At 35.5% G+C, this 12,845-nt stretch overlaps 1 protein-coding gene across 4 annotated transcripts in view; it reads right to left on the bottom strand.

The window, feature by feature from the left end:
• SIPA1L2 (signal induced proliferation associated 1 like 2) overlaps positions 1 to 12,845 on the bottom strand; it is a 109,158-nt gene that overhangs the window by 77,886 nt on the left and 18,427 nt on the right. For all 4 annotated transcript variants that reach the window (XR_792520.2, XM_003204027.4, XM_010707008.3 and 1 more), the window contains exon 2: positions 5,216 to 6,923. Coding sequence is in view for 3 of the 4 variants with exons in the window: in XM_003204027.4 (XP_003204075.1) it covers positions 5,216 to 6,680 (1,465 nt within the window). In the remaining variant the exon portion in view is untranslated. The remainder of the gene's footprint in view (positions 1 to 5,215; positions 6,924 to 12,845) is intronic.

The raw sequence follows: 12,845 nt of genomic DNA, 5'->3' as shown, positions 1-12,845 counted from the left end.
GTCGGATTAAAGAAAGAATTATAATGGAAGCCAATAAAAAGATGCTTGGGAATAGCCTGCATAGATTTACCGAATACAAATAACATATCACCAAATTACTTTCTACAATGAGATAACTAGTTTTGTGGACGAAGATGCAGCAATGAATGTTAGCAACATGTATTTTAGCAATGCTTTTGATAGCCTTCCTGTAGTACCTGTGCACGTAAACTGAAAAGACTTGCTTTGGACACAGAAATTACGAAGTAGACAAACTGACTGGACAGCTGGCCTAAAATGATTCTGATAAGCAATATAAATTCCATTTAGTGGCCAGTTGCTAAAAGATTTGTATCAGAAGTTGATAGTAGATAGGAGCTGTTACTGTTTAATACCCTTTTTTAAAGATTTGAAGGACGGGATGGAATTTCACATGCAAGCCTAAATTCAAAGGAAAGAGTTCATGTATTGGAGGTTATAGTTGCATTTCTGAGGGACCTCAGCAGTCTAAGAACAGGAAAACTGACACAGACCTGCATTTCAGATAGAGAAAGGTCATGAAACAGCATGGGCTTGGGACAACCTATTTCAGGAGCAGCTCTGTGGAAAAGTATGGGGCCCAGGTGAGCACTAAGTTGCACAGAAGTTAGCAGAACAGCCTGGTAGGAATGGAGGGTAAGCACACTCTGGGCTGTGCTAGTCAGAGTATTCCAGTAAATCAAGAGAAAAGATTATTCCTCTTTATCAGGCATTTTTGAGACCACACATGGAATGCTGTCACCCTCTGTCAAAACTGGATACAAGTCCAGCAGACAATTACCAAGAAAACTTTGAACACAACAGGAAGTTGGAGCACATAACAGAAGAGCCAAAGCTTGAAAGAGATGAGTTTTCACAGCCTAAAGAAGAGCAGGAGAGCAAATGTCTCACCCCATCATCTGAAGGACAGTAACAGTAAAGGAGAACCTGACTCTTCTCCAAGGTAAGAAAGAAAGGACAAGATTCCACAATTACAAGATGCTGCTCCCCATAGAGGAGAATCAAACCAATGAGCACGTTGCCAGGAGAGTTTTGTGAAATCTCTATTTTGGAAATAGAATGAATCTAGAGAGACAAGGTTCTGAACAGGTTGCTCAAAAACTACTTTCAAAGGTGGCTTTAAATAGGGAATTGGACTGATGATCTTCAGAATTTTCCTCTAAACAGGTTTATGCTATAACTCTAGGTTTTAAATAGTAACGATCCAATAGATTAATTTGTTCTTTTAAGATTATCTAGATTAAACTCGTTTGATGAATGAATAAGAAAGTTTTCAGAAATGAATAAGGAAGTTTTTACAAAATTTCTTTTACTGGGAAGTCATCCCAGAGATCCCACGCTTGGAATGGATACAAAAAGATAAAGTTATCTCTAATTATGTAAATGACAGATTTATTTGTCAAACCAATTTTAAATTACATTTACAGTAGTCTTCCAAAGATCTGTCTATAAAGTATACTGGTGGCTACTGTCCATCTCCCACTGGAAAGAAAACGAGTAGCAGCACATTGTAGACAGAAAACTTTTTTTGCAAGGAACATCTGGGATCAAAAAGGCACAGACAAACCTATTCTTTCATGCTCACCAGCTACGCTACATTCTTCTCTCCTTCTCCACCCTGGCCATTATACCTGTATGGATTAATTATAGCTCATACTTCATAGTGTTAAATCAAAACTTCAATTAGTAAACTTAACAAATAAATGGAATAAGATTGTATAGATTATAAAAATATTAATTTGTGTGTGCATGAGAGAATAAAATTCATAGGTCAAACATTCTGAACAACATAACTCCCCATAGCTGCATAGTCAAGCTTTGACAAGGGGTAAACTTAATTAATTTCTATAGCTTTCTGTTTTGAGGTAGAGAAAACTGTATTCCACATATACCAGGCACTTGGCAGCTATGTTACTGAGTAGAAAAATGCAAGCTTGGCAGATATGTTGTACAAGATGTTAGCGGAGAAGAGATAAAAAATTTAAAGTGTTATGAATGTATATATTCCAACGTTTAGAGACAACATTTTTAATTCTAAGTTGTTGTTTTGTTTCTTAGTTTTTTAATCTCAAGCTACAAACTCATTAACATCATTAAATTTATTTACACTGAATTAAAAGTATCATCTTTTTGAAATGAAAGAGGAAAATGCTATTTTTTAGCTGTTTGAATAGACAGTAAATACTCCTTATCTGTCATTTTCAGGAACAGATGTCAATATTTCTTCTTACATGAAGGTCTTATAGAAGTCTGAATTAATACCAAAAGCTTGCTAAGCCTGTACATTTCTTTTAAGACATTTTTTTCCACTTTGATATCAGTTCATAAATCCAACAATTGTAAAAATTGTTAGCAAGCATCCCACAAATAAAAAGCATAGTAATAGCAGTCAAGTCTCGAAGTATTATGAGGATAATCACGCAAAAGGAAAAGGACAACTCAATGACAATAACAGCAAGCTTCAATTATCCTTTTTAAAAAAATCAACACAATTTTTTCCCCCTTCTCATCTCAGTCCATCACACAAACATTTAGTTCACAGAAGGACACAATTAATAAATCAAAACCAATAGATAAAATAAGATGTTCTAGCTTTTGATAACCTTAACTGGAAACTGAGAAAATAGTTTTCATAAACATTAACATATTTTACATCAGTCTTGTTGTATTTGATTTTAACAATAGTTACAATGCTTATAAATATGCATTATAAAACAACAGCTCATTTCAGAAGATTGAATTCCAAATCTTTCATTTCTTGAAAGGGAACAGAATAATTAGTGCTACACATGCCCGGGTGTTTCTTCCGTGCATCTTAAAACAGAAATAAAACTTGTATGCTGACAAGTGCCAATTATAAAACTGTGAATTAAATCAAATATGCAGAAAGTTGTTTCTCTATCACAGATATGTTGTTGAAGGCAAAGAAAATCAGTAGCATTACATATGTCTCTATATACAAGTGACTATTGTTTGCTAAATTTTTCATTTCATCCTTCCACAATTTTGCTAAATTCAACTGTGCTATTAAACCTACAATTCACTGAACAATCAGCTAGGACAACTCACTGTCACAGAATAGTATCAAGACTCGGTATGCATACAAATGTCACTTTTTCTTACACAGAAGATCAGCACAACAGCAAGACATTTTGGCGCTGAAGGAAAAATACCTGTTTTATATCCTCTATGTGCTTTTCTTTTTAGGTAAAACTGTGCTCAGCAGGAGGTAATCTGGAGATTCCACACATGCCTGATCCCTTCAGACAGTAGATACCAAAAACTGAGTTTTTGCTATGTGTGCCCTGACTTGCTTATTCTTTTACTCCTAAGATATCAAATAAAGGTTTCTCTTGTACAGCTTCTGTTACTGTTCCATTGAAACTTAATATGGAAGAGGGCATGGCATATATATGATTTTAAAGGTGAAACCATAACAGTTCCTCCTGAATACTAAATGCATCACGGTATTTACTTTTGAAGAACATTACCCACAGAACACTTAGTAACAAGAACGTTAACAATTCACATTCACTAGTATTATACCATATGGAGTACAATTCTAAGATACCACTTAAGTTTTCAATACTACACTAACATAAATACACTTTATTTTTAATCAAGAGATCATTCAAAATCAGAACATTAGTTAATTAAAACTAACTTCACTTGCATCAGCCTTCAAGAAAAACCATTAACTTTGTTTCAGGTATCTTATTTAAAGTGTTTTTTCTTTGTATTTTCTTTCTCCTTCCATTTTCATTGTTTTTCATTGCAAAAACAAAAACGTTCAGCTCTTTGGAACCTCTACTACCTCCACTGTAAAAGAATTTCACAAACAAGTCATCTTTTATTTGGTTTAGTCCTTGTCTTTTTTTTTTTCTTCCTATCAGACCACAACATTTCTCCATTGACAATTATTTCTGTCTATGCCAATCCTCTCTTCTGCCTCTCAAATAATACACACTATTCTCACAAGTTTCCCTTCATTCTCTTCCACTCTGGCTCCCTCAGTACTTTTTGGTCCATTGCAACCTGCCTAGCATAGAAGCCATTTTGAATACTTGAATTTACTGCCCATCCTTGCTCAACCACGTGCCTTTTTCTCTATCATACATCACAGTTCTAGATTTTTCCCTCCTTTTCTTTTAAATATACCGTTTTTACAATCGATATGTCCTAAGTTTCCACCATATCATTAAACTTTACTGGACTTTCTTTTGAGTCTCTCATAAAGGGTCACAGGAGTAAGGAGTACAGAAAGGAATACAGTATAGAGCTTATTTCCTGCTGTTCAAATACAGTTAGAAGGCAAAAGAAGTATGATTTCAGGAAGTCTTAGGTTTGGGTGTTTGGTTGTTGGTTTTTTTTCTTTTTTTTCTTTTCTTTTTGTTCTTTGTTTTGTTCCTTTTTTCGTTCTTTTAATAGCAGCAAAAAGATTGAGCAGGAACTCATAACACAGATAGGCCGAGAGGTATTTTGAGTTTCTGCCTCTCACAAAAACAGGGATTAAAACACACTGAGCAAGGCACTGCTGAATACAGAGAGCCAAAGCAGATCAGAATGAAAATCTCTTATCTGAATAACAATTCAAGCCAAGTTAGTTACTCTACTGAGAAGAGCACCCTGCTACTTTGCAGTTTGAAGATACCCAAAAGAGTAAAAGGAGAGGAGAAAGGCATAGAACAATCTTCTTAAGGCTCAAAAATTAAACATTGTCAACAGCTCTGTATTTAATGAGCATACATATGTATGCACAGTATCAAACACCTTAGAGACACAAGAAGACAGTTTAATTTAGAAGGTAGTTGTGAGCTTTGATAATGAAATATTTTCTTCTGGAAACCCCTTTTAGTAAATAATGATTTCCATTCTGAGTACTGGTATTTCCACGACTTTTTCTGGGTATAAAACTGATCTTTTTTTTCCTGCCCTCCAACAAAGTCTTGGAACAGAGAAGTTACTTCATCTACCAATTTAAGTGATCCAACACTTAATGAATTTAGGCAAGTACTGCATATCTTTACACATAATCCACCGGACTCTTGCTTACCCACAGGGAAATATTAAGAGGCTTAATTTTAGTAACACATTTCAAGATCCTCAGTCTTCCCATGGAGAAGAATTTTTTTTTTTTCCAAAGCAAGTAAAACCTAATGCAACTGATTTGAGACATGCATGCATTAGAAGAAATTACCTTTTCCATAGAAGAACTTTCGGTAATAATATGCTCCAAGATCAATGTGTTCTATGATGTAACGCTTCACTTTCTCTCTGTGAATCGACTGGTTTTCTCTTGGTACTTCTAGCACTGAAACACCAGCATTTGTGCAATGGGAACTCAGAGACGACTCAAAAGAACAACTTTCACCTGAAGAAAAAGATGCTGAATTTGCCCTAGAAAGTGCAATCCGTCTGTCTCCTTCTCCACCAGTTTCATTCCTGAAGTAAGGACAACTTAATACTAAGTCATTACTTTTCCCATCACCCTCATCGGCATCTAAGTTCTCTTTTGAATTGAGATCTTCTTTGCTTCCCAAAGGCGATTCACAGTTTCCCGTTTGGCCTGCTGGCATCTGAGTTTGTGATGCAGCTGAAGCCCCAGTGGTTATATTTTTCCTTTTTCCCACATTTACTCTGGTAGCCATTGCTTCATTTATATTAAACAAAATGCTCTGAACATCGTAATGTGCAAAACACTTCTGACAGTTCCAAGAGCGAACATTTCTGTCGAGTCTATCATCCAGATCAGTAGAAAACTTAAAAGTTTCATGTTCGCTTTTAACTGTCCGTAATTTTCTAAATAGAGAAGTTTCTACCGTTTCTGCTTTTAGTCTCCTCTTGAAAGATTTCTCCCTTTCTCGACCAATAAGCAGGGCACTATCCATATAATCCAAGCCAGAAATCCTGACAAATTCTCCCCTGGAAATCTGTGCAGCAGCATGTAGACTTGGAGAAACCGAAGGATCACAGTGGAAAAACTCAGGAAATCCAAAAGGAGCAAGGGTTTTATGTTCAAAATTTTCCACTCTGTATCCTCTTAGCATTGCAAAAAAGTTTTCTCCAGACAATCCTTGCCTGTCAATTGAAGAAGTACTGCCATATTCTCTATGAAGTGCTGCTCCAGTATTTGGGTTAACAGCATTCTGGTCTAAAACATCTTCAGCATCAATATCACTTATTGTCACATCGCTGTTGCTTCTCTGCCTTATGGGATGAAGTCCCCTTTGAGGGGAATGAACAAAAAGATCCCCAATAGAGTATTTTCCCTCTGCAAATTCAAGTTCTAGCTCTTCTTGCTGCCCTTCATTTTGGTCATTTTGTCCATTTGGATGTACTGATCCAACACTTTCATAACTAGCTGGTGGTCTGTTTTCCCAAGCAGCTTTACTCAGTTCTTTAGAGCAATCCTTTTTAGGGGGCCATTCAGATACCCTTGCTCGAACACCCATTTTAGGCACAGCTGGCGTACCATTTGATTGATTACTCTCAGATTTGCTAGATGCATTTGAAGGAACAGGAGGACCCATGCTACCATTCAAAGCCTTAAGTTTTCTAGCAAAATAATCATCAGATTGCATGCTTCTTGAAGACTCCCTGAACTTTGAAGAAGTTCTGTTGATTTTGTGCTTATCTTCTTGCAAAGACCTTTGATCACTCATGTCCAGTCAGTGGGAGGGGAACCAATAAAGTTACATAAATGTACTGTTAGTTTTATTATTACATTGTTTTTTCATGGGCCAATAAACCCAAAAGTAAATACACAGCTACAGTCTTCCCAGAAGAGTAAATAGAACCCTCAGTGTCCCATTTTTGTCCAACTTCTGCCAGGAGAGCAATCTTAAAATATTTCCTTCCGTTCAGATGCATTCAGTTCAGTATTAATCCAGTCAAATGTCTTTTATCTGTTTAGAAAAGAAATGAAAACAAAGTGTATTAAAATGTTTATAGTCAACAATGGTAAGCTTTTAGTGTTGTTTGTATATATACTATCTCCCATGAAACTGAAACTAATGAGACTTGTTTCTTGTGATTTTATACTCTCCACCACCTAAAACTCAATAAATGCAACAATTCCAGTTTCCTATATGATCCCCACAGGATGTGAGTAGTTTGGACTTGCACAGCTGTTCATTGGCCAACCAGTACATGTACACTGTCTAGCCAGCTGACCAGGTTCTGCCAAACATATCAGTTATGTACAGTTCTGTCCTTTTCTTCACCCCTCCCCCCCCCAATACTGACAGTAACAATAAATACCTAATCTCTACCTAAACACTGTTTTTTACATAACATAAGAGTACAGTCATGTCTAAGATATCTTTTTAATGTTTGCTTGAGACTGATTAATATAGGCGTTACTGAGGCAAAAGTGGTAAAAATGTAAGTAAAATATACGAAAACAGGACAACAGACAAATCAAAATTTTCCATTTAAAAGAGCATTTTAAGGATTAGTAAATTTTCTATGATAACTCAGTGAATAAATGGATTTTTCCCCCTCTCCTAACAGATTTCCTTATGCTTCTTTACTAGAGTGCAAAACAGCTTTGTTTGTTACACTACATTCCACTAGCTGGAAATGTGGATTGTTAATGTTGTTACTATGGTAGAGAACACATCTGCTGTCTTTCATAAACCAGACAAGAGAGTAGCCTTATTGATAAGTTTTAAATTACTTACAAATTTGGAATTTTTAGGACAAAAAAAAAAAAATACTTTAAAAGCTTTAAAGACCTTAAAGAAGATTATAACACATGCTGTGAAGATTCATTCACAAGCAGAGCACATACTTTAACCCATCACATAAAACTAGACTAACAAACATATATGCCTTTATGAGAGTTAAAATTAGACTGAAATATGAATTCTCCACTTACTTCAATGAAGATAAGAGATAACAAGAAGAGCTCTGAAAATGATTTCTTTTTCTCCCTATATTTAATGCCCCAGAAACTCTCAAGAGAAAAAAAAAACAACAAAACAAGAAGTGTGAGGCAGGGAGGAAAAGGAATAATTAAAAATAAAAGTTCAAAGTATGTTTTTCTGGTTGTCAGGAAAAAGAAAAAGAAACAACACAAAACTGCATTTCATACAGCAAATTTGAAGACTCTTCTGCTAAAATGGGTCAATAAACACAAGCTAGCATCATGAATTTGATGGTTTCTATGCAACTCGTTGTTATTGCTAACTATGTCCAAAGATATGTTTATATATTGCAACTTTAACTACATATGAATTCCTCAAAGCTTGTTTGATGGTTAATTATGTCAAGTAAAATAAAGTTTTGGTTTTCTTATCAGACTTCAAAAATTCTAAAAATTAACTTGTTTGGAAAAACAATTGTTCAGAAAAAGTAGGTAGGATTTTTAAAAGACTTATGAAAATACAACATAAAAAGAGAAGTACCAATGAATATATTTAACATTTTTGTGGCACAGCTAATATTGTAGTAGTGAGATACATTAAAACTTCCATGAGATTCACATTAACGTGAACAGCTGACAGCATTCTTATTTTTTATACAAAATATTTATTGGAAGTGTTCTTTATATGAACAGTAAAGCTCTTACATTAAGACAACTTTACCAAATAAAAAACAATGAAAGAAGACTAAGCTACTCCAGAATCATCTTTCTACTTATGCAAGAAAAAGAAGTACTGAGAATAAATAGAGGGCAATTTTTCATATCAGGAAGAATATTTAGCTGCTTACTGAAGATTAATTTTTTTAATTATGTAGAATCACATATTCTAGACTTCTTGTCTTTTCCTACACAAAACCATTGATAGAAGTTGCTACTCTGTGAAACTATTTTTTAATCAAAAATAAGCTCTTACAAAATGGAAAAATACATGTAAGGCCAATACTGTTTATCCTACAAAAATTCAATTCTTTTCTTCCCTTCTATTAACTTTTTTCCATCATACGCATTTGTGCAAAAGTTGTGAATTGGGCCAGGAATGTAACCGTAGGTCAAAATTAAATTGGATAATTAAATTAAATTGGCAAAAAGGGGTAGTAACAAATAAACTACCACCCTAGTTATTTTGAATCCAAATCCATAATGTAATTTACCATTTAGTCTCACAAACTGCTCTATTGTAAATAGCAGGAAAGAACCCAGAGGCAACATGAAAGCAAGACAATCTTTTCCGGTAGTGTTGCCTTAAACACTTCATGTAGCATGGCCTGAGCATTTTAATTAAAGGTATTTTACAAAAGATAACATTTAAAAAGAGTATTATTATTCTTTACAGAACAAAGCTGGAATGACAGAAGAAGAAATGTCTGTTTTAGAATTCTTGGTTAACATTTTATTGAAAATTTCATCACATCTTCAAATACTAATATTTAAGATATACTAGGAAACTTAAAAAAAGAAAAAGTTGGCCTAATAGACAAAATCTGCCTGTTTTAAATGTAAAATGTGTGTGTTATGGTGCTGACCATTTCTGTAAGTTTCCAAAACTTAACATAATAGCATGCTTTGATTGACAGCTGGCCTATGCTGATTATGTTATCCTGTACTTGTTATTATTAATGGTTTTCTCTCTCCGTAATAAGAATTGAGCAACTCACAAACATCTAGAGATGACATTGAGACTATTTGATATAAACTTATTTTATTTGGTAAATGTAATAAACTATTAACTTCCACAAAGAATGTTGTCAGTAAGATCATGAGTACTCGCTTGTCCCCATCATTTCCTTCAAAATCTTCACATCTTTCTCTTCTCATTTTATGATTTAAGAACGGAATCACTGACAGCTAAGTCAGAAGATAAAACCTCGATGCTGCCTACTCTGCTGTTGTCCTCTTGCCAACTCTTCCCACTAAGGCTGCTGGATGTTATGCAAATAACTTCAGTTCCTTCCACTCTGCTACAAAGACTTCCTTCTGAGCTCAATACAGCAGCCGGTTTGTTAGCCACAGTTACAGTTCTTTAAAATGGAATGTTTCCAAGTTTCCTGGGGACCTGGATATATGCCCACAGACGCTCCTGTGCCAGTAGCAGAGCAATGAATAAGAACTGTACTAGTGCACTATCCTGTCAAAAGGAGGTTGTTTGGTAACCCTGCCTCACGTCAGCCTTGATAGATGGAAATGAATTATTTAAGAAGTCTTTCTGTAACCATTTTGTTGATCAAGAGTTTGGAAATCTGCCCCTATTATTATGTAATGTTATCATCCTAAAAAGGACGCATAATTTGGATGAAAGCATTAATCTCAACTATTTATCAAGATGACAATTCTACAAATCATGACTCTCAAGATCTACTAATTTTAAAAAATGGGAAGTGCAATTTGATAAAATAGGAGTGTAGGAAGAAATAAGATACAAAAAGCTGAAGACAAGACATATAATTTGTATTCACATAATTCTATGCAATATTTTACATGTGCTCAGTTTCTGCTTAGTTTCCACTCTTCAAAGAAATACATAGAAATATAGTATTCTCTTTTTTGCCACTGTTGCAGATTAACAAAAACACAATGGCTACTTTACGGGAATTTAAAGCAAGTCTGCAAGAAAATTCTGTTCAATGAAAATGAACACCACAAAGGAGAAATGCATGTAGTTTTTCAGCTACTGATATTTTCACATGTTCTGAACATAACCCATTGAACAAATCTGATCCAAAGAACTATTTCCTAAAACTAATCTAGGAAAAAAACAGTACCTTTTCAAAACAAGGAAATTCATACAAAAATATTTTTAGTATATATATTAAAGGCATTTATTTCTTAAACCTGCAGCCAAATTCCAAGTTGATTCTGAAATCAGAATTACCCAATTGTATTAGCGAAATAAGGGCTATACTTGGATTTCAAGCATGTGTCCAAGGTAGAAAATTCTGGTCACATAGAACTGTGATCTCATATCATATGACAATTGACTACGATCACAGGAGAATTATTACTCAAGATTGGAATATGAAAAAGGAAGATGAGCTCTTCAGGCATTTGTTTTCATGCAAATTTCTCTCGAAAGCCATGATATTTAAGAATAATCGTCTTTAAATAGAACATTTCTTTCAAAGTTTTCTATGAGGCACAGTGAATATTAAAGGATGACACTAACTATAATTGAGCTGCTTATTCAGATTGCAGCTGTGCAAAATGGTTTGGAAATAATAAAATGAACAAATTATGAGCACAGTTCATGAAAAAGTGATTCAAGTTATAATACACCAAATTTACAATTAAAGCTATAACTACTAGAGTATAAATGGTTACTTCTCATATGAATATTTCAGGCACTTGATTAATATGCAGACATAGATAAGAGACAGAGGAAAGATGGGAAGTTCTTCATTTGACTACAGGAAATACATCTGAGTCGCTATGTAGTGAACATTTGTTGCACGCTTCCTTAGTTGCTTTGTCTTTCCTTACAGTTATCATAATTATTGCAAGAGAAATGTAAAAGAAGAAAGTTAAAAGAAACCCTTGGTGAAATGATAGAGTTACAGAAATATATTTACCTACAGAATAATCAACCAACAATCATATCACAGCTTAGATTATTTAGGATAGTGTGGCAGGGTTGAGACTAAGAATGACAACAGCCTACATAGTTCTCAATGCTAGTACAAGAGCATCACATTTCTTGTCAAGGCAGTACAGTTGCATGACTTCGGAACACATGCAAGATTCATAGAATCATATAATGGCTTAGGTTGGAGGAGACCTTAAATATCACCCAGCCCCAGTTACCTGCCATGGGCAGGGCTGCCACCCACCAGCTCAGGCTGCCCAGAGCCCCAACAAACCTGGCCTTAAAAACCTCCGGGAATGGGGCATCTACAGCTTCTCTGGGCAGCCTGCACCAGTGCCTCTCCACTCTCTAAGTAAAAAATTTCTTCCTAACATCTAATTTTAATACCCACTCTTTTAACTTAAAACTATTCTTCCTCATCCTATCACTACCTGCCCATGTAAAAAGTCAACCTCCCTCCATCTTAGAAACTCCTTTAAGGTACTGGAAGGCAACAACAAAGTTTCATTGAAGCCTCCTCTTCTCTGAAGAGAGCTAGCTCCCTCAACCTTTCCACACAAAAGCAATGCTCCAGCCCTCTGATCATCTTCACGGTCCTCTTCTGGACCTTCTCCAACAGCTCCACATCTTTCTTGTGCTAGAGACACAGTCCTGGACACAGTACTCCACATAGGGCCTCACAGAGATAATCACCTCCCTTCTCCCTGCTCTTTAGCACAGGATACAGTTGGTCTTCTGTGCAGCAAGCACACACTGTTGGTTCACATCTAACTTCATCCACCAGGACGCCCAAGTTGTCCCCTGCAGAGCTACCCTCGGTGAATTCTTCACAGTCTGTACACATATCTGGGTTTGTCCTGATCCAAGTGCAACGCCTTGCACTTGGCCTTGTTGAACCTCATTCAGTTCTCATGGCTCCACTTTTCAGGTCAGTCCAGGTCCCTCTAGATGGCATCCCCCCCTTCTACTGTGTCAGCTATATCAGTCAGTTTGGTGTCATCTGCAAACTCGCTGAGTGTGTACTCAATCCCACTATCCAAGCCACTGATAAAGATTTTGAAGAGCATTGGTCTCAAGATAGATTCTTGGGGGACATCCACTCATGACCAATCTCCATCTGGACAAAGATCCACAAAAATACAGTAAGGCCTACAACATAATGCAATTAATGAAGTAAAAAGGAAATATCTTAATATTATTTTAATTTTTCTAGGGAAGGGTTTAAAGTACACCTACCAGCACTGATCACTTTTTATCCCATGAGAAAGAAAGAAAAAGAGAATACAAACACTTAACTCTTTACACCAAAACCTTTTTTTTTTT

Source organism: Meleagris gallopavo, chromosome 2 (assembly GCF_000146605.3).
Source record: "Meleagris gallopavo isolate NT-WF06-2002-E0010 breed Aviagen turkey brand Nicholas breeding stock chromosome 2, Turkey_5.1, whole genome shotgun sequence".
Classification (NCBI taxonomy): Eukaryota; Metazoa; Chordata; class Aves; order Galliformes; family Phasianidae; genus Meleagris; species Meleagris gallopavo.
The sequence above is the reverse complement of the archived record's forward strand: the minus strand, read 5'-3'. Positions and strand labels throughout refer to the sequence as shown.